This window comes from Mytilus edulis, chromosome 10 (assembly GCF_963676685.1).
Source record: "Mytilus edulis chromosome 10, xbMytEdul2.2, whole genome shotgun sequence".
Lineage (NCBI taxonomy): Eukaryota > Metazoa > Mollusca > Bivalvia > Mytilida > Mytilidae > Mytilus > Mytilus edulis.
Window position 1 is genome coordinate 61,183,423 of NC_092353.1, and position 27,566 is coordinate 61,210,988.

Sequence of the window (27,566 nt, forward strand, 5' to 3'; positions counted from 1 at the left end):
TTTTTCTTTTAAAATGTTTTACTTTTCAAGTTTTTGTTCAACTTGAAATTTTAAAGAGTGAATCAAATTCAACAAGTTAATCCAAAATTTGTTAAGGTTTTCTTAAAGGAATACAGTGGATTCATTATTATTTGTGGGATACCAATTTTTCGTGGTTTTCATAAACAGATGAACCATGAATTTAAATGTTCAACAAATTACAAACTTGCCATCAGGTTCACACTCTGACATAACCACATAATCAAATATCCACAAAAAAAACAAGAGTTCCTCAATCCATGAAAGACTGATACCCACGAAAATAAATGTACCCACAGAACCTTAAATATAAACTTTAAGTTTAGTCAAAGCTTACCAATAGGTGTCTCTTCTACTTCTGGTTCTTCTAATTCAGGTGTCAAAGATTTCTCTTCCTCTAACTCTGGAGTTGGTGTAGATTCTCTTTCTACTTTAGGTTTGATTTTTGGAACAAAAACTTTCTTAACAACTGTTCTCCTTTTAGCCTGTGGTGAGGGACTTTCTTCACGCTATAAAATATAGAATTTATTAAAAATAAAACCAAAATTTTAATTTTGTTAACTAATCATACTTCAAATTAAAATGGAATTGTTCAAGGCAAATTGAGTTCCTAAACACTATATACATTTATGTATAATTATTAAACAGCCTATTCATGTTGTCATGCAAATAGACAAGATTAAATACTGTGCAATTACAAAATTAATCCAATGTTTTTACTATATAAAAATGCAAAAAATACAACTTGCAATAAACTACACATTCAACAAAACTCAAGGTTTTATTTTGGCTAGAACAAACATTACATTGATATCTCAGTATAGAGAGAGACGGTTGGTTTTTTGTCAGCATCTTCCCAGTGTTTCATTGTACATTTTCCGCTTACAAACTAGAACTCTAAAATTCATACCACAAAATACTGTTCACATAAAATACTTTCTACACCATCTATTTCACATGATAAAATCAGACATATCTTTATAATTTTTACACTTTCTAGTGCTAATAAATATTAATTCCCAAGAATTTCCAGTTTTATTCCACCAAACTGGCTGTAATGATATACCAACAGTGCTAAAAGTAGTGTTAAACACCAACAGTTAATCAATCAAATGCCTGTGTCGGAAAAACAAGCAATCAGACAGATATTTATTTCCCAAAACTTTTTTGTAATAAAATTCCATTTTCCCAATATTCTAATTCCATCAGCAAACAAATGTCTGTAAGTTTTACAATTGTAGACTTAAATGAAATGATATCCAATTTTTAGCCTTTTCTTTCGTGAACTTGAAAAAGTAAAAATATTAACTATTGTTTATTATTTCCAAGGAATTGTGCCCACTATATCTAACCTGTGGAGTTGTGTCAGCTGAGACAGTCAGTGAAAGGGGACCAGTCTTTGTATCCTCTATAGTAGCTAAAGAATGTGTTGTGTCCTCACTGATCAAGGTACCAGTTTCTTCCAAATCGTCTTCTACAATGATAAATTAAAATATTTTAAGTCAGATTTTTTACTGTAATCTATTTTAATTTTAGTCAGATTTTTTACTGTAATCTAACAGGCAAACAATATAAACAATATATTTAAAATATAAATCTGAGACTTCTTTTTTTTATATATACAAATGAAATATCAGCTATAAAAGAAAAAGTCCATGCAGTACTTACAAAGTTCAAATCATGATTCAAAGGCATTAAAAAATAGCATCTGATTTCAAACATCTAAACATTAAAAGTACCAATGTGATTTTAATTAAAAGTAGTATAATTAACAAACTACTCAAAATCGTCCATAAAAAATCTTTAAGATTAAATATACCTTGTGTTCACTTGGTGTATTTATAATAAAATACAACATAACAATTAAAACTAAAAATAATTCTACGCAGGAGACAAACTTTTAAACTGGAAATTCATTTATCTACTTGAGCTTGTACAAATGTAATTAAATGGTTATAAGGCGTTTACGACAGAAGACACAATATCCAAATCTTATAAATCTTATTTAACAAGAGAAATAATATTATGTTTTTGATTAACAACTGATTTAGGATCAAAATCTATCCTTTAACTATCTGATATAAAAACAACAAAATATATAAATATTTATTCATAAGAGTTGAAATAATTGAAAATATAGACGATTCATGCAACATTCACTACATAGTTTTTATTTCAGATTATTAAAAACAAACAAGTAATTGTCTAATACAAACAGTCTATATATATATATATATATATATATATATATATTTACAGAACAATCAATTGATATGTAAAGTATGGACTGAAATCTTAGTTAATTGTCATTATATCACAGAGTTTATATTCATAATCAACCATTCAGATGTTTCAAAAAGTGCACATTTCTTATCTATGAGCAAATAAGTGCTTCGCTGAGCGCATCCTGATACGACCTCAGAGGTTGAACCTTGAACAGTTGTGGCAAATTTGGACACAATATTCAAGCTTGATTCTGTCTGATTTGGATTGTGATCAAATTTTTGATACAATATAGGTTTCTGACAGAAAATAAATGTCAAGATTTTACAAATCTATTGCACAATATTGTGTAATTAAAGATTCTTCTTGAAAATTTTAAAAATAAAACGTTAATTTAAAATTAAAAAAAAAAAATGAACCCCTTAAAACAATTGAAACCCCAGAATTTTTGAATCCCCCTTGGAGTAATTACCCCACACTCAAACCCAGTCTTTCCTTTGTAGTATGGAACCTTTTAATACAATTTCAGAGCGATCCATATTCTTAAACAAAGTTATTGTCTGGAAACTAGGAAAATGCTTGTTTTTGGCCCTTTTTGGGGCCCCTAATTTCCATATGAATTGGGCAATTACCCCAAAACTCAATTCCAGCCTTCCCTTTGTGATATGGAACCTTGTGGTACAATGTAAGAGAGATCCATACACTTACACACAAGTTATTGTCCAGAAACTATGAAAATGTTAGTTTTTGGCCCCTTTGAGGCCCTTAATACCTAAACTGTTGGCACCATAACCCCAAAAATGAATTCAAACATTCTACTTGAATGGACTTCAACTTCATCAAAATCTACCTTGACCATAATCTTTAACCTGAAGCCAGACAGATGGATGATTGGAAGGACAGATGGATGAATAGATGCAGAGTTTGAAAAACATAATGCTCCTAAGGTGGGGCATAAAAAAAATTGAAATATTAAATATTGATTATATTAAATGGATGTATTCAAATATGATATTTGTCTCTTAATCATTTGAAGGCTGAGCTAAAAAAAAAATTCATAAAAATAATACATATCAATTTAATCTTAATAATATATAAAGAGCTTTTACAACACATAAAGAAATACAAAATACAATTGTATATGAAGTAACAACAAACAATTCCATTAGGCTTGATACTTCACATTACAGAGTTGACAACATTGGTGAATTACCTCCCTTTACCAACACTTCCTTTAGACACGGCATGGAAACAACATGCTCATGTTCGTCTGATGATTTAGTTGGGTCCACATAGACACACATTTCAGGTTCTTCCACAGGAATTTCCAGAATTCTGACTCTTTTTTTCACTTTTAGATTCAAGTTAGAATCTTTTTCCAAAGGTTTTATATCATTTCTCAAAGACTCATCTATCTTTTGTCCATTTTGCAAATTGTCTAACTGACCAGGGACATGTACAGTTTTGGCATTTTTTTCAAATTGGGATGATCTGAATTCCAAGCTTTCATCTTTTTTTGCAACGAAAGGTACAGCTTTGTTGTCAACAACATTGGAAGGAACTTTGTAGTCATCAACAAAACTTGGTTGTTCATCTACAAGGTCTTGGATCTTGCTTGTCCTTGACTTTGGGTATTTGATAGTCTTGAATGATCCCTCAGTATCCACCGTAGGTAAGCATACAACAACTAAATCATTACAATATGTTTGTGATGAATACAACACAAAAGCTTTTCTCTATACAATTGCTTATGCAACTTTCAATACATTTCAGGATTTTTGACAACCTTTAACAATTTGACTTGACATTCATCAAGGTTGTATATTCATCAATTTTTTCGTTCAAATTTTCATGAGCAACTTTTTTACCAAAAATATTTTAACCAATATACTATAAGTTCTATAAGATCCATGATTTATGAAGGTATTAATTCTTGTTGATTTAGGCAAAACTTATAGACAATTGTTTCAATGGTTTCTAAACAGGTCAATAAAAAACTTTTATTTCATTGGAAAAATTGGAACATATAGAAAATCCATATGTTACTGTGAGTTCATTATAATTCAATGAATTCCAATTTTTAGTGCATTTCATGGATAAATGGCAACCACAATTTCCACGAAATACAAATTATCAAAATGAACATATGCAGACAGGCAAAACCAAGAAATCAAAATACAGGAAATTGCAAATTTACCTCAAACAACAAAAATTGGTACCAAAAATAATAAAAGAATAGAGACAGTAATTAGAGACTGTGCGAGACAGTATAACAAATAAACATTTCTGTTATCCTTTCATGCCTTTTTTATGACTAACAATCATGCCAGTCCACTTTCAATTTGAATACTTCTGACGGTCGTACATTATTACTGACCTGAACTCTCCTCAATAGAGGCAGAATGTGTCATATTGTACTTACTTTCCTCTTTCACATGATCTTTACTTTTAGTTTTGACTTTTGGCACTTTCGTTTTAGAACGACTTGGTTTGACTTCTTTAGGCTCTTTTGGTTTCACCTCCACCTCCTTTTTAGGAGCTATAAAAAGATAAAAATGTTTATTAACGTCTCCTCGGAGACGTTATTAAGAATTGAAAGACAACAGACTGAAACTGAATGCTTCTTACTACCCGATTGGAAGATATTACGGGACGTGAATAATTTAAGTTCATTGATTGGTTAGGACAATCCAAACCTAGTAGATGTCTTTCAATCCCGTAGAGTATCAAATTTGTCCTCTTTATTTTAGCAATTAGATTTTGCCTGGTCATTAATCATGCATATTGGAACACAGGTAACTTTTATCTATAAATAGCCAAATCTCCTGGAGCTTTGTAAACACACACAAGGTTACACAATATACTACTTAACGTGTGACATCACGTGTGTGATAAAATTTGTTGATTGGTATGCAAGGCTATTCTGAATAAATTAACTTACAAAGCGAGAACACTTTCCATTTTCATTAGCTAAGAGACCGCGACCCTTCTTGAAAAACTATTATTTGTATGATAAAAAGGGTCAATATCCTACATAACAAAAGCTATAGCATAAGATAACCATGAACTCACTGATCCCCTAAGTTTTTCGAAACATTTTTTTTCAGATTAGAAACTGGGCAAGGGACAAAACTCTGAATACTATATGACAAAAACATGAAACAAATGGAATCTTCTATTCTTGGTCATTGCTAGTGGTTCAAATTCTATTTAAACTATGGAGTGTACACCTGTATATTTTAATATTTAGGATGATTTTTAAACAAATTTCTTATGTTTGTCCGTTTGCATATCTTTTATCTTGTACTATTTTTGCAAGATCATGATGAATTCATTTCTTTACCTTTTTTAATCTTCTTTTGTTCTGAAAAATAAAGTAACATATTATAATATAGTTATCATAAAACATCATTTTAACTGTTTCTGTTTTAAAACACAAGACTATAACTTGAATATCTCGCAATAATTCATTTGAATTTTAACTTTCTAAGAATAATTTAATTCATAGTATCATTATCTTCATCTAATTATTCTTTTTCAAATATCATTATATAAATTTAATCGCAAATTTCATATTAGTTTTATTAGTAAGCAAAGAAAATGCATTTAAACAACAAAAATAAAAAAATAAAAATCCCAAAAATATTAGAGTTATCTCCCTTCTACAATAGCAATTTAAAAATATTAATATTTTGATATTTTTTTTAATATCTATTATGGAATAGTTGCAATTAAAATGGATATAAAAGCAAGGTTGATATTTTCAAAGCTAAAAAATCCTTATTTTGAAGAAATAAATGATCTTTTAATACAAAAACAAATGTGAGGAAATGTAAGAGTTTTAAATCAAGTGGATGTAAGAAAGTCTTTTTCACCAATTTTTCTACTGAAGTATTTTCAAGAACTTTTTCCACTTACCGTTCACCTGATCCAACCATCTGACTGATTGAGGTGAAAAAAACATAACTTTATTAAATTATAAAATAATATGGCTGTTTAAAGAAAGCTAAAATCCTTTTCTATTTTGTTTTTTCCTTAAAATTTGAATGTTTCTTATTTTAGAAAAGAGTCACTGCTAGACAAAATCTGTTTGCTTTTCTATATTTCAAAATTTGCTATTTTCTAAATTAGAAATCATGACCAATTTGGAATTGTTTTCTCTCTCAATAATGAGACTTTTCCTCAAAATTAAACCTGCTGAAGACATGAAATTCTGTACATTATTACACTTAATTTCTGGTTCTAGAAGATTTCATTCTATCTCTGAAATACCAGTAACCTAAAAATTAATGTATGGAAATTTTTCTACTATTCAAAGAAAATCTTGTGAAATGTATAAAGCTCATAAGAACGGACAGAAAATTAAATGATATTAATTACCATGTGAACCTAAAATTCAAATTTTGAGTAAAATTTAATCTAGAAAACAATACATGTACTTCAGTACAGTCACTACAAACAACAGCAAAGTTTTATCAGAATAAAATACTGTGAAAGTACTTTTATTTCTTGGATACCAATTAGTGGTTTCTCATGGTTTTTCATGGATGTCTTTTTCCACGAATTCAATTGTCCAACAAAATATAAGAACTGTTGTCAGGATATGGAAAGATTACCATTACCATAGGTTTGGTTACATATATCATCAAACACACTTGGATCTAAAGATGGAACTTCAGATAGGATTCTGTCCATTTAATAAGTAATAATCCAAGAAAATGAGGTCAAAAAAAGGTAAACCTTGTCAAATCAACATGTTTACCTTCCAGCAGATTTAAGTATTCAAGTAAAAAATAAAATGGGAGTTCTGCCCTGGACCCAACAGGGGCTTAAAAAAATTACCCATACCCCTCACCAAATTTATGGGACACCAATTCACTTCAAATCATTCCCGCAGATAAGTTTGTCCTCTTATGCTTCTATAGATAAAGTAAATTTAAACAATTAAGTTTTTTACCAACATGGAAAGGCAAACTAATCAGGAACTCAAGTTTAGACAGTGAGGTGAACTTCACACCACAAGTAAACTTTTGGACGGCAAATATTAAGCTTATCTCAATAATATAACTCCATTACCAATGAATTATCATACCCCAGTATTGTATTTTGTTACAAAAAGGTGAAATGAATAATTACTAATTTATACATTACGTACATGTATGTGAAAAAAGAAGAGAAAAAAAAACACTTAAGAATCATACCCTGATAATTACAAATATAAAACTCAGAACTATTTTCCTACAGGATTCTATGATAAGGGGAAATAGATCAAAACTATAATGATTTTCATGGTTTTATTGTGGAGAAGGTTCATTAATTAAATTACATGTAGGATAACAAGGGAATATATAAGGAAATTATAGGATAGATGTCAGAGTATTCATATATGGGTTCAAAACACCGATATGTATTAAATTGTCAATTGTTAGCTGAAACACTCGTACACACAACATCAACTTTTCACCAGCAATTATTTTTAAGCAGAGTAGTGCAATGGTGTATATAACAAAGGCTTACAGCTGACCAGAAACCTGCACCACAATGATTGTTGCCCTTGCAATATACAAAAGCATTGTACATTCAATTTGCATGAATTATATTTTACACATGTATTACATGCTATTAATAGACAGCACAGTGAGAAAACATAGTGGGGAACACACATATGACAAGTGTTACACCAAACAACACCAAGTAAGGACTGTGGTTACCTCCCTTTGGTTTTGCTGCATGCTGGGAAGTCAAAGTTTTACCAGCTTTTGAGTGAGGCATCATGGGAAGTTTAGTAGGAGGAGTTTTATCATCAATCTCCTTTTTTACTTCCCCCTCCTGCTCCTCGTCCTCATCTTCCTCCTCAATTATTTCACTTTCCTGCATTATTTGAACTTGAGGAGGTTTGATAGCCTCAACTGGTATCGGTACTATCACAACTTAAAATGGTTAAAATAACTATTTTATTGAAAAATGGAAATTAAATAATAAGGAAAAATATAAGGTGATATAAGCTATAACTGAGAAATCTAAATGATGTGTTGTATTAGGAGATTATCACTGTTTTTGGTGTTCAAATTAATCCAGACGTCTCATACAAGGACACTACCTAGCAAAGTAATCATTGAGGACCATAGTTTAAATTCTAAAATAAGACATTTGTTTATTTCAATGAAGTCAAGACAGGGATGAATACCAGTATCTTTAACAGTAGCTTTAGTTGTTTTTATTTTCAAAAGAAGTGAGTAAAAATTGCCCCTAAAATTCAATGAAATTCAACTCGATTTCCAACATTTAAAGTGAGTCATAGCATTTAATAAATCTCATCATTCATGTGTCCTAATTGCACTCATTCATTGTAGTAATGTTAGTTGTTGCTTCCTCTTGCACTCAGCTAAATAATTTGCCTAAGACAACAGCCATAGACCAATTCAATGTTTATCACACCATAAAGAATTTTTCAACCATAAAAGAAAGAGTATGTACGATAAGGTTAAAATATGGCCCCTAATTTTCAAATCATATCTTTGTGTTCATTTTTAATATGTATCAAAACTAGATATGAAAAGTTTTTGTCCCTCATATTTCAAGTTCTATCTTTTATACCTTGTTTTTCTTTTTTCTTCTTTGCTTCCAATTCAGCCAGTAATTTTTTGGCATTCTCTCTATCTATTTCTGATTGGGATTTCTCTAATGGCTTAGACTCTTCTTTCACATCTGAAAAATACAGCATACATTCATGTAAACTAACAAGCATTTAGTCTTTCAGAAATCAATGTAAACACAACAATTACATTGATAATACAATTTTTTTTGTATTTTTCTAACTTTTGTTGTCAGGTTTGGTAGTTTTTTAACACAAACATCACAAGAAATGTCCAACGACATGTTTAACCCCACCACATTTTGCTCCTGTCCAAAGTCAGAAGCCCCTTGGCTTTGTTAGTCTTGTATGACTTTTAATTTTAGTTTCTTGTGTATATTTCAGAGTTTACTATGACGTCAATTATCACTCACTGAAGTGGTATCCATTTTTGTTTAGGGGCCAGATGAAGCACCCCTATGGGTGTGGGAGTTTCTCACTGCATTGTAGACCCATTGGTGGCCATGGTTGTTATCTGCTCTTTCGTGGGGTTGTTGTCTCTTTGACACATTCCCCAGTTCCATTCTTAATATTAAATCTACTTACTTTAACCTAGTATTACCAAATATATTATTAAATCATTAAATTAAACAAATGGTTAAAATGCTTGTTTTTAAGAAAAAATGAGATTCAAAATTGGAAGTTTAATATATATTGTTCTGAAATTTCCTGACAATTTTCTTAAACTTATGATATAAACAATAGGTAAATTATCACATTCATGGTCAGTGAATTTGAAAACATATACTGTGTGTTCTTAGTTTGTTTTGAAGTGATCATGACTTGATTGTAGGCTACCTAAAACAAGAGCTTGAAAATTAGAGAATGGACTTATTTCACACTATATTATTTCATTGTTCAGTGAACTGTATTATTCAGGTTAAACCCATTATTATTTTTTAATCAATTATAATATGGATGTGTACTAAATATTCAGAAGAAAGATTTGTAACTATTTTCTATTCTACTGGTAATAAATTAACAATTGTCAGCAATGACAATCAAAAACCACTAAGAGGGATTAAAAGCCAACTGGAGAATAATTTCTATCATGCACACAAAACATCTAAGTCTGGATAGACATACTTTGGAATCTGATGTTCAGTAGTTGTCGTTTGTTGATGTGGTTCATAAGTGTTTCTCTTTCTCGTTTTTTATGTAGATTAGACTGTTGCTTTTCCTGTTTGAATGATTTACACTAGTTATTTTTTGGGGTCCTATTTAGCTTGCTGTTAAGTGTGAGCCAAGGCTTCTTGTTGAAGTCCGTACCTTGACCTATAATGGTTTACTTTTATAAATTGTGACTTGGATGGAGAGTTTTCTCATTGGCACTCATACCACATCTTCTGATTTCTTTTAAGAAAACTCCAGCCAGCACAACAGTCAAACACATATAGGTATCCAATGAACCATGTCAAAGAAATAAATAAAAAACATAGAAAAAAGACCTTCATTATTTAATGTCAGACCAACAATCTCCTTCAAGATAGATAGCATTCTGCCTTATTGGAATTTTTAAAACTTAAGATAGACTTTTGGTTGCTTAGCGTCCCATGGTATTGAACTTTATTCAACAAATTTGAAAACTGTAAATCAATGAAAGAGATCTTTTCTATATATAACATGTAAATTTCAAATGTTAGAAGAAACTCAAACACACTATAAATTATCTTATTACACTTTTACCTAAAAATCAATATTTTGCATCAATGACAGAGATGCGACATGGATGTATCATTTTTAACTCCCTTTAAAAAAATAGCAAATCAATTTATTTACACATTTAGCCTGACAAAAGAAATTTTTAACATTCATTCATAAACTAGTATGTAGAACTCTACAGAATTTGGGATAAAGTGAGAATTTTATATAAACTGAACTAACATTTGCCAAAAATCTGAGTCAAATATTCAAATGTTTGGAATGAAGCTTGAACTCAATTATAACCTGATCATATATTTAAGAGCTCAAAACCTCTAGTATAGTGGAGGCCTTGTTTCTTTGGGGATTTCATAAAATTCGATAAAATGGGTCCACATAATAAGTTTCAATGAACTATTCCCCAAAGGAATATTGGTCTCCCTTTTTATTATGCCCCACTTTAAGGGGCATTTTGAGTGGGGCATTATGTTTTTCAGTCAGTGTGTCTGATGTTTTACCCGTTTGTTCTTCTGTCTCTTGGAATACTGGTTGAAATTTTCATCAACTCATTTATCATTTAAATTGAAAGCAAATTAAACAAGTTGAATACAGACCTCTTGCTCACTAATATTATTCCTGTTTATGGTAAAGTTTGTGGATATGAAAATTAATGTTATAGCATTCTCACACAAAGCTTGTACTGTTATACCACTGTCCCAGGTTAGGGGGAGGGTTGGGATCCCGCTAACATGTTTAACCCTGCCACATTATTTATGTATGTGCCTGTCCCAAGTCAGGAGCCTGTAATTCAGTGGTTGTCGTTTGTTTATGTGTTACATATTTGTTTTTCGTTCATTTTTTTTTACATAAATAAGGCCGTTAGTTTTCTCGTTTGAATTGTTTTACATTGTCTTATCGGGGCCTTTAATAGCTCACTATGCGGTATGGAATTTGCTCATTGTTGAAGGCCGTACGGTGACCTATAGTTGTTAATGTCTGTGTTATTTTGGTCTTTTGTGGATAGTTGTCTCATTTCACATCTTCTTTTTTATATTATACCAAATTTCAAGGAGGTCTGATACGAAAATTATGTGAAAATGCTACATGGTCGTTTCATAAAGGAATATATAAGAATTTGAAGAGCAACGAATGTGAAAACACACTACACAGTATAGTCTGGTAACAGTAAGTTTTCCACCAACTGGTTGTTCCTTACAAAACTGTGATTAAAAAAAAGTTACATAGGAGAGACTAAAAGGAGAATGGGGATGCTTAAAAGATCAAACTGGATTTTTTAAAAGCTGTGACAAATTAAACATATTTTTGAAAAAATTTAATTGTGGATATATTCTTATCACTTAACATTCTGCATAGAGCCATAAAAGGTATTTAAGGGTTGTTTTGCTTTTATTTGCTTATTACCTAACTGATTACATACTTTACAAACTTATATCACTTTTATCTTAAAATCAATAACTTGTATAAACATATGAATGGTAAAACATATACCTGTAATTTTTAACTCCCTTTGCAAAATAACAAAACATAGTTTATTTATATATTACAACTTTTTAATATGCAGCTATGAAATACTCATAAAACATTCAGTAAAATACTGAAGAGTAACTCTATATAGAACTTTGGTGATATTGACATTTCAGTAGAAAATGACCATTAATTTGCTAAAAAAGGGAGACAAATATGGAAATGTTCCAAATAAATGTTTTATATCAACCGTTATTAGACCATATTTATAAAGACCTTAAAATCTTAATAGAATGGAGACCTCGTTCCTCTGGGGACATCTTCCTTTACTCAAATTTACTCTTAATACTTTACAATTCCCCAGAGGTACAGTGGTCTTCGCCTTTTGTTCAATCTAAGTGCAATATGATAGTTTAAACCTATCTTATTGTTCAAATGGCCCAGTAGTTTCAGAGGAGAAGATTTTTGTAAAAGATAACTAAGAATTACGAAAAATGGTTAAAAATTGACTATAAAGGGCAATAACTCCTAAAGGGGTCAACAGACCATTTTGGTCATGTTGACTTATTTGTAGATCTTACTTTGCTGACCATTTTTGCTGTTTACAGTTTATCTCTATCTATAATAATATTCAAGATAATAACCAAAAACAGCAAAATTTCCATAAAATTACCAATTCAGGGGCAGCTACCTATCAACGGGTTGTCCCATTCATCTGAAAATTTTAGAGCAGATAGATCTTGACCTAATAAACAAATTGACCCCATGTCAGATTTGCTCTAAATGCTTTGGTTTTTGAGTCATAAGCCAAAAACTGCATTTTACCCCTATGTTCTATTTTTAGCCATTGTGGCCATCTTGGTTGGTTGACCGGGTCACCGGACACAATTTTTAAACTAGATACCCAAATGATGATTGTGGCCAAGTTTGGTTTAATTTGGCCCAGTAGTTTCAGAGGAGAAGATTTTTGTAAAAGTTAAAGACGACGGACGACGACAGATGACGCCGGACGCCGACGGACGCAAAGTGATGAGAAAAGCTCACTTGGCCCTTTGGGCCAGGTGAGCTAAAAACAAGGAGGCTAGTTTAGGACAAGAGAGTCTTATAAATTGTGAAATTTTGCATAAACGAAGTATCATAAGGGCATGAAGTAGATTATTTTTTTTTTAGCTTAATACCTAACTTATTTAATACATTACCAACTGATTACACTTTTATCTAAAAATTGATAACTTATATAAACATGATTTGTAAAACATGATACTTTAATAACTTTAACTCCCTTTACAAAATAAAAAAAAAAGATTATTTACATATTTTAAATCATAAATATGAGGATATAAAATATTCAGTAAAACAATGAAGGGAAGCTTCATATAGAACTTGGATGGTTTCTGCCATTTTTATTATAAATGATCATCAATTTGCTAAAAAAAGGAGACAAATATTTAAATTTTCTAAATGAAACATTATATCAACCATCATTAGACCATGTATATATAGACCTGAAAATCTTAAGTCAGTGGAGACCTCGTTCCTCTGGGGAACTCCCTTACTACATAATACTTTCTCATTCCCCAGAGGTACAGTGGTCTTCGCTTTTTGTTCCAATGAGCAAAAATTGAATATGATGATGTAAAATTTGATTAAAAGTAAAAACAGATATGCCTTACTTGCACCAACTACGATATCCCCTCATCAACTTTTGTTGTAGAGAAAAAGTAAAATTTTCTATACTTTTGGGAATTAACTCACAGTCTGCATGGTTAGACCCTAGTTTGATGCCTCAGACTAGTAAGTTTTTGCAAAACTTTGTTTGGACAAATAAGAAAAATGTCAGAATATTGGTCTTCAGACTAGTTGGATTTTTTTTTGGTGCAAACTGAACACAAATATTCAATTGGATTGGCTTGACTTTATTTAGAAGAATCTGCATATCATATCAACTAGTCTTCAGTCATCAGTTTTTACAGATAATTAAAGAAAAGAACATCGAATTGTCTCATTGGCAATACCACCTCATCTCATTACTTTTGTGTACAGTTTCTTTTATATTCTAACATATATAAACAGTACCTTTTGAACTTTGATCCCCATCTGTTTCTGAACTACTGGACCCTTTAACGTCTGTTTCTACTGGAGTTATCTCCTCTTCTTTCTTCACATCCTCCATGTTGGCTTCATCATCCCATTGTTTATTGAAATCTTGATCTTCTTTAACTGCTGAATCTCTTGGAGATCTGGGGGATACTTTTGTTGACCGAGGCATTTGAAATCTCACCTTTTGTCCTAAGAAAATTTTGAAGTGTACATGTCAAAAGTTATAATAATGAATAAACTAGAGGCTCTAAAGAGCCTGTGTCGCTCACCTTGGTATATGTGAATATTAAACAAAGGAAGCAGATGGATTCATGACAAAATTGTGTTTAGGTGATGGTGATGTGTTTGTACATCTTACTTTACTGAACATTCTTGCTCCTTACAATTATCTCTATCTATAATGATCTTGGCCCAGTAGTTTCAGTGGAAAATGTTAGTAAAAATTTACAAATTTTATGAAAATTGTTAAAAATTGACTATAAAGGACAATAACTCCTTAGGGGGTCAACTGACCATTTTTGTCATGTTTGACTTATCTTTAGGTCTTACTTTGCTGTACATTATTGCTGTTTACAGTTTATCTCTATCTATAATAATATTCAAGATAATAACAAAAAACGTCAAAATTTTCTTAAAATTACCAATTATGGGGCAGCAACCCAACAACCGGTTGTCGGATCCATCTGAAAATTTCAGGGCAGATAGATCTTGACATGATAAACAATTTCACTCCGTCAGATTTGCTCTAAATGCTTTGATTTTTGAGTTATAAGCCAAAAACTGCATTTTACCCCTATGTCCTATATTTAGCCATGGCAGCCATCTTGGTTGGATGGCCGGGTCACCGGACACATTTTTTAAACTACATACCCCAAAGATGATTGTGGCCAAGTTTGGATTAATTTAGCCCAGTAGTTTCAGAGGAGAAGATTTTTGTAAAAGATCACTAAGATTTACGAAAAATGGTTAAAAATTGACTATAAAGGGCAATAACTCCTTAAGGGGTCAACTGACCATTTCGGTCATGTTGACTTATTTGTAAATCTAACTTTGCTGAACATTATTGCTGTTTACAGTTTATCTCTATCTATAATAATATTCAAGATAATAACCAAAAACAGCAAAATTTCCATAAAATTACCAGTTCAGGGGCAGCAACCCATCAACGGGTTGTCCGATTCATCTGAAAATTTCTGGGCAGATAGATCTTGACCTGATAAACAATTTTACCCCATGTCAGATTTGCTCTAAATGCTTTGATTTTTGAGTTATAAGCCAAAAACTGCATTTTACCCCTATGTCCTATATTTAGCCGTGGCAGCCATCTTGGTTGGATGGCCGGGTCACCGGACACATTTTTTGAACTACATACCCCAAAGATGATTGTGGCCAAGTTTGGATTAATTTAGCCCAGTAGTTTCAGAGGAGAAGATTTTTGTAAAAAATTACTAAGATTTACGAAAAATGGTTAAAAATTGACTATAAAGGGCAATAACTCCTTAAGGGGTCAACTGACCATTTCGGTCATGTTGACTTATTTGTAAATCTTACTTTGCTGAACATTATTGCTGTTTACAGTTTATCTCTATCTATAATAATATTCAAGATAATAACCAAAAACAGCAAAATTTCCATAAAATTACCAATTCAGGGGCAGCAACCCATCAACGGGTTGTCCGATTCATCTGAAAATTTCTGGGCAGATAGATCTTGACCTGATAAACAATTTTACCCCAGTCAGATTTGCTCTAAATGCTTTGGTTTTTGAGTTATAAGCCAAAAACTGCATTTTACCCCTATGTTCTATTTTTAGCCATGGCGGCCATCTTGGTTGGTTGGCGGGGTCACCGGACACATTTTTTAAACTAGATACCCCAATGATGATTGTGGCCAAGTTTGATTAAATTTGGCTTAGTAGTTTCAGAGGAGAAGATTTTTGTAAAAGTTAACGACGACGGACGCAGGACGACGACGGACGACGGACGCAAAGTGATGGGAAAAGCTCACTTGGCCCTTCGGGCCAGGTGAGCTAAAAAGCTGAACAAAAATAAATATTAATATAATAACTTGGTTTTAATAGGTTTTCAAATTCATGCTTTTTTTATACTCCATAAACTTTCATTATTCAGGAGAATGTCAGAAATGATTAAATCATGCAGGTGTAGGGGAGATAATTCTAACTAATAAAATATACCATCATAATTTTACGTTAGAGAGTGTGTCTTTAATTTAACTAGTTTGACATTTCAGATTTTTCTAAATGACCAATATTATTACCAAATCTTAAAATATTCAAAACTAATTGTCACAGTAAAGTTAGTAATAATTACAGTATGTGACTAGGATGAAAAAGGGGGGGGGGGGGGGGGGGGGGGGTAGGATGGGTGCTGATCCCAAAATCTCGGGCTTAAAAACACGAAATCCTGAGGTCCCGAATTTAAATAATTTAAATCCCGACATCTCGAAAGGGTCAATCCCGAAATCCAGAGCTTAAAAACACCAGATCCCGGAGTCCCAAATAAGGTCCTATCCCCCCCTAGGATGGTGCATGAAAGAAAAATACATTGCCAATACTTTCTATTCTTTTGGTTGTCTACAGAAATCAAAAGGTGAATCCACATGCATCCTTTTCAATATTCAGATACAGCTCAAAATTATGCTAAATGAATACAAACTTTCATAACAAACCAAAATAACTCAATCTATGTATACTTCACTTTTAACAAAAAAATAGCCTTACTCCTTTCATTAATAGATGAATGCAGAGGTGACGAATGTGCCTTTCTTTGACGTCGCTGTTCCAACTGTTCTTGAGCCTTTTTGCGTAGAGCTTCTTTTTTCCTCAAAGCCTGAAAAAGCATTCAAAGATTTTATATAACATTAGCCATTTATAGATTTAAATTGCAAATTTAATAAATTGGATTTCATACTTTGAATCTACTAAAGTTCTATAATTTGAAAACTTTAAAAATTTTACTGACTTTAGAGAAATCTGAAATCAATAAATACATTGTTCTCAGAACTGCTTTATCTGCATAAGCATTCTTTACAAATGGACATCATTTTTAAAGTATAAATGTATTACTTGTATTTTTATTAGCTGCAGTTTTCAAACAAAAGGTTTTACTTTTTTCAATGAAATCCTTCTTTAATTTAATATAAATATTATAATATTTGCTACAAAAAAATCAAATATTTTTATCAGCTTAAGCTTTCATAAAATAAGTTATATACATTAAAAAAAGAAACATATGGTAGAACTTGTGAGATTCTCTTATCAAGGAAGAATAAATCACTTTATCAAACTTTGTCAAAATGAAAATTCTACTTAATCCAAATACAAATACATTGTATGCATAAGAAATTAACAGTGGCTTTACTACAAAAACTCTCAATTTGAGAACATGGAGTCCAATTTGCATTTCTCCTGTGTATTAGTTCCCATTTATATAAAAATGATCAATTTTGAAAAAAAAGAAGATTGCAGGGCAGTTATATATTTCTTTCGGTATGAAACCAACCTTTTTTTGTTATCAAAATCCTTCTAATTTCTTAAAAGATAAAATCAATAAATTAAGATTCTCCATTCTAACTTTAACATGAACTCAAGTTTTAAACTATTAATCATTATATAGGAAAAGACCTTAAAATTCCAAGTATCAAGTGTTCCAAGTAGTAAAGTTGAGATTATCTTCCCGAAATTTCAGGAACCATCATAGTTGAGGGGTCTGATGGGTTATTTTCGTTCTTCATGATCGGCGCATTTTCACTAAATGATTCGTTTTTCTACAGATTTTTTTTTTATATATTTTGGTGATCCATGATCATAGAAATTTTTTTTCTGTAAAATTGTATTGACAAAAAAATAAACTTGTGAATCGTGATGAGACCCCCCACTAAAGGTATAAGGTAAACAGGAAGTTGTTGAGCGATTATTTTGAAAACACATCACACAGAATAGCTGACATAATCATATAAACCCTGGAACCAAATTTCAGAAATCCTTGTAATGTAGTATCTGAGAAAGATGCGACTAAAAATATTCATGGGATGGACAAACAAGCGGGGGCATAAAACCCCTTTTTTCAAAAATGAAAATGTCCTCATTCTATTTATTTATGTTACGTGTATTTTTGAAATAAATGTCATACACACTTCTTGATCCAACAACAGATTCCAAAGATGCATATTTAAGGTACATTAATTTTGAAAGTAGAGAAACATCATTTGTTCCTGAAAAAAAACATGATCTACAAACAGGCCATAGTTGTGTAGAAAAAATAACAATATAAACTGTATCTAGTCACTACTAATATTTTGGCTAATCACTAATTATTTTTGCTATCACTAATTATTTTTGCTAATCATAAATTATTGTTGCTAAATACTAATTTTTTTGCTTATGACTAAATAATTTTGCCTAGACTCTAGCTACAATAGTGCAAGTGGTATGTCTATAAAGCAATAACATTTCTAAGCAATTAATATCAACTAGTATACTGCAATAAAATTGTTAAACATTTTTTTAATCAACAAAAGGATAAAAGTTTGAATAATCTATAAAAGGTTCCTCTGTAAAATGTGTGATAATACAACATCTACCTAAAATCAAAAACATGCAATCAATAAACTAAAAAAAAATCCAGTGAAATAACCACATTCAATCTTAAAGTAACTGACCAATCAGAACACCAGACTTGTGCATGTCATCAGATTATGATTGTATCTATTACATACCAACATAAAAGGTGACAGATCTATCAAATATGCAAGATCAATGTCATATGGGTGACATCTCTTATGTTTTTGTGGGAAACAAGTACAACATGAATAGCTGTTGGAGTCAGATAATTAGAAATCATCACCATATTTATGGTGCCGTGACCAAGATTCTAACTTGGTTTGTCATAAGCAGGTCACATATTGTTTGTACCATTACCTTTTTTTTCAAATCATTGCAACAAATAAAAAAAAAAAAAACCCTGAATTTGAATAATTATCACCAATGATTCTATCTAACTATAATCTTTATTTTTGAAATAAGAATCTGTGCATTCATTATATGATACTATTTGTTCCATTTTGATTAATTGCACAATTTTCAGGTTAAAAAAAATTCTATTGCCTCTATCTAGTTTCATAAGAACAGAAATTTGATTTGGTTTGAACTATTGGTAAGTGATAATTTTGGTTGCTTTTGACAATGATTTTTACTAAAATCCCCAAATATGGACATTTAAAGATAAAAAGTCATGTCAAATATGATAGGATGTAGGATTAAAGTTTTACTGCATTTTCAATAACTAAATTTTAATTGTTCTTTTACATTTCCAACAAAATGAATTCTGTTTTATATGCTTGAATTGCACAAGTACTGGTGTCCTGTTAGATCTGGTAACCACTCTCTGTGAACAAAACAAAAATGTGCATGCATTAGCTCCTCCTACCATTAGACGATTTATAAAAGAATTTTCTGGATGTAGTTGCTTAGGAGCCATTCCATGTTTGGCTTTTTGTTCATATGATTTCATATGATCGTCATATCTGTCACAACAAGCACCATCAGGTCCTTCATGTTTCTGCTGCAAAATGATTGAGGTATAATACATTTCTTCCCCTACAGAGGACATCTTCAAAGTATATATATTTCCAGTTTAGTAAACTGTTGAAAATTTTGATGGACTAAGATATCAAAGTTTGCATAGGATTTATTTTTTATCTAAATTAAATTGACACAACATATATGGAGAAATTACCATTAACCAAAAATTTAACATCATGGAGGACAGATGAACAAACTGATAGGGTAGATGCATAGAGATGATACAAATTGAAAAACATAACCTGTACACTCTAGAAATCAATTGAAACACCATTAAACCAAAATTAGTAATTTGTCATTGAAATAATGTTACACTAATATAACTGGCAATAGTTATTAAACAGGGAGTTAGCATAAAGGTATTAAATATTTGAAGCAAATGAGTGATGGAAGAAATTATCTGGTTACCTCTCTTAGATTGGTATACAGTTTCTCCACTGTTGGTGCTGTCCCTACAAAACTTACATACGGCCTGCTGTTTAACTGAAATGAAATCTCATTATAATCAGCCATTGGTTATAATCTTAATACATAAAGAAAGATAATCGGACACATTGAACATTGAAATCTTGGTCAAAAACCAAATTTCGCACATGTAGTTCAATAAAATAAACATGTGTACCAAGTTTCAAGTTAATGTGACCTCTTTTATAGAACATGTCCACTTCAAACACAGTTTCAAAAAGATACTGGAAGATTCTTGCATGTATATTGTGAAAACATAAGCAATAGTAATGCTGAAAATGGAAATAGCTGTATAAGGATTGGTGTATCACAATTTCCCCCTTCAAATTACTGGATTAGAAATACCAAATGAATCTATAAAGGGGAGATAATATTTAACGGTACATTACAAATTATCTCCCTTAGTGATGAAAGATACACTCTGCTTTTCCATTAGACAGTTAGATGACAAAAACTTCCAATGTATGATGTACTCAATGTTTATGAAGATTTATGAGATATGAAAACAAGAATGTGTCCTCAGTACACGAATGCCCCACTCGCACTATCATTTTCCATGTTCAGTGGACCGTGAAATTGGGGTAAAAACTCTAATTTGGCATTAAAATTAGAAAGATCATATCATAGGGGACATGTGTACTAAGTTTGAAGTCGATTGGACTTAAACTTCATCAAAAACTACCTTGACCAAAAACTTTAACCTGAAGCGGGACAGACGGACGGACGAACGAACGGACAGACGGACGGACGGACGCACAGACCAGAAAACATAATGCCCCTCTACTATCGTAGGTGGGGCATAAAAATACAGCAAACATGTAAGTCACCGACATACCAAAACAGATAACTGAAAAGTTTGTATAGCTTTAAAATCCATATGATGACAATTTTGCAAAGATGAAACCTAGTGTGTCTCTCCATTAATCAAAATATTCTCTCCCTTGTGCACACCTCTCTTTCACTAGAAAAGAAGAAAACTGATCTATGTGATCTAAATTAAGCAAGAATATAATATGTTTTCTAAATCTAAATCTATCTACCTATTGTTACATCTAAAACTAAAATTAGATGGATTACTACAACATGAGTTGAAGATATTAATTTTTCATAATGGCAACAAGAGGGTAGATCTGATAGCTATACACAAAATCTCTCATGACACTAATATACCAACCATTAATTCAAATTCTGCCTATGAAATATATTAAATAATCATAACATTAGATATATATAATGAACAGAAATTATTTCCAATTCAAATTTTCAGCATCTGAAGCCTACTGGGTAAAACTTTAAAAAAAAAACCATTATAAGTCAACATTATCATAAATAATGGAAAATTTATGATGTAATGTTATTCTAATTTTGGAAAAAATGCAAATCAATTGAAGATTCACTCTCCTTTGAAGATTCTGAAATGGTGAACTGAATTAGATGAAGTTAAATCCAGAACCCCATTGTCTAAAATCAAAAAGATATTGGGTGAAGAAAATATGTTAAACAGATAGTGAAAAATTTCAAACAATGAACGATTTTGTCTTTCAAATGTAATGTTATAGCAATGAAAAAATGAATACCTAACAAGAATGTGTCCATAGTATACGGATGCCCCACTTGCACTATCATTTTACATGTTCAATGGAATTTGGGTCAATACTTTAATTTGGCATTAAAATTAGAAAGATCATATCATAGTTAACATGTGTACTAATTAAGTTTCAAGTTGATTGGACTTCAACTTCATCAAAAACTACCTTGACCAAAAACTTTAACCTGAGCTTCACACTATCTTTTTCTTTGTTCAGTGGCTGTGAAATTGGGGTCAGTACTTTAATTTGACATTAAAATTAGAAAGATCATATCATAGGGAACATGTGTACTAAGTAAGTTTCAAGTTGATTGGACTTCAACTTAAAATTAATCAAAAACTACCTTGACCAAAAACTTTAACCTGAAGCGGGACGAACGGACGAACGGAGGCACAGACCAGAAAACATAATGCCCTTCTACTACCGTAGGTGGGGCATAAAAAAAATTACAGTAATAGGATGAAATGACATAAAAATATTTAAGATTTATTTTTTTATCTCAATGGGTTGATTTTAAGACTTTCAAATACATATAATAAAGCCTATAAGTAACCTTTAACAATGCAGGACAAGTTGAAAAAAAGTTAATTTTTCAAATATCCAATTTGTTGAATTTTACAATAAAAATCCAAAGTGATATCATTATGAAGTGTCAATATACATTTTAGGGTCACTTTTTAAAATATTGTTTTACATGAATTGAGACTTATTTCAAATTATTGGCTTTTGTTGAGGACAGTATTTTACTATGTGAACTGTACTTTTTAGCAACTCTTAAATTTTTTCTGTTTGCTAAGTAAAAAATATGCCATTAAAGTATTTTTGAATAACAGTTCGACTAACTTTTCTCAGCATCATTTTTCACATACTGTTCAGAAAAAGCAAACAAAAAATGAAAAATTTCACCCCAAATTGTCTTTTTGACACCTTCAAGAGCTAAAATGACACTCTAGCAAATAACCCCTGTATTTATTGACCTTTCAAGACATCATTTAATTATTTGGTTACTTTAAATCAAGAGAAAGATGAGCTTTGAGCTACAGACAAACAAGATTTAAAGGGCTTCCCTTTCAGCCTGTTAAATTTCAATTTAAACAGCAATTTGAAAGGTTAATAGGCTTAAATGTATCAAATCAAATTTCACTCAGTTTTTAAAATGAGTATATGGTTTACCAAGTTTACATAATTGTTCTATACCTTTAATAATAAAATCTTGTAACAATAAACATTTTTAGGGTTAATATATTGAAACATTTTAAGTACAAACAAACTTCATCAAAGCAACTGTTAAATACTTTTGAGTAGAAGCATTGCATTGTTTGGATTTTTGAAAAGGAAAAGAAAATCTGTGGGGCTGATTTTGATTCATGGGAGATCTTTCATTGTATCGTGTTATAATTTATTCACATTCTTTTTAATTCAGTATGATTTAGAATTTAACATATCATTTAGTAGACAGTTGTTTGTTGTTCAAGACCAATTGTGACCATAAGATACATCTAGATGTCTATTGTTGTTATTGGGTAGCTGTGTTTGGTGTGCACAAAACTGTCTTTCTCCTTTTATTTATATAAGTCTGACAGAAATCTCATTTAATTCTAGGACTGTCAATATTTCAAAATGAAAGGAACAGGGGCATTAAAACATGTTCCTCTTGATCTTGATGAGTTACACTAAAAAGCTTATATTCATTTTTTTTCATGAACAAACTCAATCTAAAATTGTTTATTATGGGGATATTAAGAGAAAACATAAATGTTGTTATTATTACCAGTATCAAGTGGCTATATATAAACTTATTTCAAATCAGAAACAGGAAAAAATTCTTTTTTATAATTTACATGCAGTTTCTTCTTGATATATATAAAACCTGTTGTACAAGAAAAAGTTTTTCTACACTCCCAATTTTAGAAGAAGAAAAAAGTATTCCATATCAATATTGATTACCCAATATGAAAAAAGGGGGTGACACAGGAATGCTCTGAGCTCTTAGGAATGCTCTGAGTAGCTCATTTCCCAAATCATGTTTTTTGGTAAATTGTTTCCCAAAATTTTACACTTTTTCCCCCATATACCCATGTTTTTACCAGCCTATAAAAACCAGGCTGGCAAACATCAAAAATGCTTTTTTGGAAGACAGCAGACTTCTGAACAGTATATATAAATACCTTTTTGAACTTTACTGAGGAAACCAAAACTAGAGGCTCTCAAGAGCCTGTGTAGCTGACTTGTTTTTACTGATGCTTTGGAAATCATGTAAATTAAGGTTAATCATAATTAATAGTATTAGATATTAAATATTCTAATGACATCTAAGATAATAACCAAAAACTGCAAAATTTCCGTAAAATTACTAACTCAGGGGCAGCAACTCAAACAAGGGTTGTCAGATTAGTCCACAATTTCAGAGATATAAGCCAAAAACTTCATTTTACCCATATGTTCTATTTTTTAACAAAGTCGGCCATGATGGTTGGAAGGCGAAGTCATCAGTCACATTTTTTAAACTAGGTACCCTAATGATGATTGTGGCCAGGTTTGGTTGGATCTGTTTATGTAGTTTCAATGGAGAAAATTTTTGCCCTTTGGGCAAGGGGGGCTAAAAACTGCAAAATTTCTGTAAAATTAGAAACTTAGGAGCAGCAACCCAACTACAGGTTGTCAGATTCGTCTGAAAATTTCAAGGCAGATAACTCTAAATCTGATGAACATTTTTGCCACCTGTCAGATTTGCTCAAAATGCATCAGTTTCAGAGATATAAACCAAAAGCTGTGCTTTACCCCTGGATTCTATTTTTAACCATGTGGGCCATGATGGTTGGAAGGCGGGGTCATCAGACACATTTTTTAAACTAGATACCCTTATAATGATTATGGCCAGGTATGGTTAAAATTGTCTCAGTTTTCAAAGAAGAAGATTTTAAACAAGAGTGCACACGCTGAAATGTCTCGCCTTCTATACTAATCATTGATATTATGTTGATAGTCCTAAGTATAAAGCTTAGTTTTATTACAACTGTCTCATAAACTTAACATTAACCAAGATAACTAAACAAAGACCAATGAACCTTGAAAATGAGGTCAAGGTCAGATGAACCATGCCAGGCAGACATGTACAGCTAACAATGCTTCTATACAACATATATAGTTGACCCATTACTTATAGTTTAAGAAAAATAGACCAAACGCAAAAACTTAACACTGTGCAATGAACTGTGAAAATGAGGTCACCGTCAAATAAAACCTGCGCGACTGACATAAAGATCATAAAATATTTCCATACACCAAATATAGTTGACCTATGGCATACAGTATTAGATAAAAAGACCAAAACTCAAAAACTTAACTTTGACCACTGAACCATGAAAATGAGGTCAAGGTCACATGACATCTGCCCGCTAGACATGTACACCTTACCATCATTCCATACAACAAATATAGTAGACCTATTGCATATAGTATGAGAAAAACAGACCAAAACACAAAAATTTAACTATAACCACTGAACCATGAAAATGAGGTCAAGGTCAGATGACACCTGCCAGTTGGACATGTACACCTTACAGTCCTTCCATACACCGAATATACTAGCCCTATTGCTTATAGTATCTGAGATATGGACTTGACCACCAAAACTTAACCTTGATCACTGATCCATGAAATGAGGTCGAGGTCAAGTGAAAACTGTCTGACAGACATGAGGACCTTGCAAGGCACGCACATACCAAATATAGTTATCCTATTACTTATAATAAGAGAGAATTCAACATTACAAAAAATTTGAACTTTTTTTTCAAGTGGTCACTGAACCATGAAAATGAGGTCAAGGACATTGGACATGTGACTGATGGAAACTTCGTAACATGAAGCATCTATATACAAAGTATGAAGCATCCAGGTCTTCCACCTTCTGAAATATAAAGCTTTTAAGAAGTGAGCCAACACCGCCGCCGCCGCCGTAGCCGCCGCCGGATCACTATCCCTATGTCGAGCTTTCTGCAACAAAGGTTACAGGCTCGACAAAAATTACAAAAATTTGCGTAAAATTGTTAAAAATTGACTATAACTCCTAAAGGGGTCGACTGAAAATTTGGCATGTCGACTTATTTGCAGATCCTACTTTGCTGAACATTATAGCTGTTTACAGTTTATCTCTATCTATAATTATATTCAAGACAATAACCAAAAACTGCAAAATGTCCTTATAATTACCAATTCAGGGGGCAGCAACCCACCAATCGGTTGTCGGATTCTTCAGAAAATTTAAGAGCGAATAGGTCTTTACCTGATGAAAATTTCCACCGACATGTCAGATTTGCTCTAAATGGTTTAGTTTCAGAGATATAAGCCAAAAACTGCATTTAACCCCTATGTCATATTTTTTGCCATGTCATCCGTGTTGGTTGGCAGGTGGGGGTCACCGGACACATTTTTTTAACTGGATACCCTAGTGTTGATTGTGGCCAAATTTGGTTAAATTTGGCCCAGTAGTTTCAGAGAAGAAGATTTTGTAAAAGTTAACAGAAGACAACCACAAAGAAAATGGACGCCAAGTGATGAGAAAAGCTCAATTGACCTTTTAGTCAAGGTTAGCTAAAAAATGTCAATAAATTTAATTTGATAAAACCCCTACTTTAAGAAACTATTTTCCCAGGAGAATTTACTCACATGCACTTTTAATATATCAAACAAAAAACTATTATTTCCACCTGAATTGCACTTTTTCATAGAATTGTTATGACCATCTGCAGACAGTCTCCATGCGTTTATTGACCTTTATGAAATCTTTTAATTATTTGATGACTTTAAATTAAGTTGGAGATCAGCTTCAACCTAAGGACAAACAAAATTTAATAGGCTTCCTTTTCAAACTGTTAAATTTCAATTTCAACACCAATTTGAAACATTAATAGTCTTAAATGTATCAAATTAAATTCCACTCAATATTTATAATGAGTTTAAAGTTTATATAATTATATATACCCTTAATATTAAAATCTTTTAACAATAAATATTTCTAGGTTCAATATATATATTGAAACATTTCAAAACAAACAGACTTCTGTAACTTGAAAATCAAAGCAACCATTGAATCAATTGTTGAGTTTAGGAATGTTTGCACTTCTGAAAAGGAAAAGAAAGGATAAGGGGTAGATTTTGGTTTGAAGGCAAACTTTGTTGGCCTTTGCTTAATTTATTCACTCTTTTTTTTTGATAAGGCAGATTTTAAGGCTTCACAAATTGTGATGAAAATTGTCTTTGTTGAGATTTTATGTTGGCGTATAGATGTCTTTTGGTCTTTAATGTTGTTTAGTTGCTGTTTAATTGACCTCTACTCCACATTGCTTTTTTTCATTAACAAGTTAGGAAAATCTTTTTTGAAATTAATTTATATTATAACAAAAGGAGCAGGGCTATTATTAATTGCTATTCTTCTTGCCTAAAAACGAGGGGGGAAATACCAAAAGCACAATCCACATTCATAGCTTAGAATTAGGGAATTCAGACAACAAACTGGACAACACTGTGGCAAAACATTTTGACCAAATTTAGAGCCTAAATAATAATGAAGGACAGCATATTCATTAAAAAAACCATTTCACCATCCAATTTAGAGAAGAAATTTTCAAATTGAAATGCTTTGCAATTCTTTTTTCATGCTTCTTGTTATTTTTTCATGCTTCTTTCTATTTTTTTCAAACTTTATAAAATTTGATGTATCATCTTAATAAAAGAAAAAGAATTACAACTTTATGAAATTCCAACTTATTCATATTTTTTGTTACTGAAAGTATAAATGCTATATATA

At 31.4% G+C, this 27,566-nt stretch overlaps 1 protein-coding gene across 15 annotated transcripts in view; it reads right to left on the reverse strand.

Moving 5' to 3' along the window:
* Nucleotides 1-27,566, reverse strand: part of LOC139491622 (uncharacterized protein DDB_G0286299-like) — a 52,607-nt gene that overhangs the window by 8,728 nt on the left and 16,313 nt on the right. For 5 of the 15 annotated variants that reach the window (XM_071279389.1, XM_071279393.1, XM_071279388.1 and 2 more), the window contains 10 exons: nucleotides 20,112-20,186; nucleotides 19,549-19,683; nucleotides 16,842-16,950; nucleotides 14,078-14,290; nucleotides 8,839-8,949; nucleotides 7,953-8,171; nucleotides 5,585-5,605; nucleotides 4,664-4,780; nucleotides 1,371-1,492; nucleotides 356-527 (listed from right to left, as the gene is read on the reverse strand). In XM_071279389.1, coding sequence (XP_071135490.1) covers nucleotides 356-527; nucleotides 1,371-1,492; nucleotides 4,664-4,780; nucleotides 5,585-5,605; nucleotides 7,953-8,171; nucleotides 8,839-8,949; nucleotides 14,078-14,290; nucleotides 16,842-16,950; nucleotides 19,549-19,683; nucleotides 20,112-20,186 — 1,294 coding nt within the window. Of the gene's footprint in view, nucleotides 1-355; nucleotides 528-1,370; nucleotides 1,493-4,663; nucleotides 4,781-5,584; nucleotides 5,606-6,159; nucleotides 6,184-7,952; nucleotides 8,172-8,838; nucleotides 8,950-14,077; nucleotides 14,291-16,841; nucleotides 16,951-19,548; nucleotides 19,684-20,111; nucleotides 20,187-27,566 lie in introns of all 15 variants that reach the window. The other 10 variants (XM_071279403.1, XM_071279392.1, XM_071279402.1 and 7 more) reach the window with 6 other exon arrangements.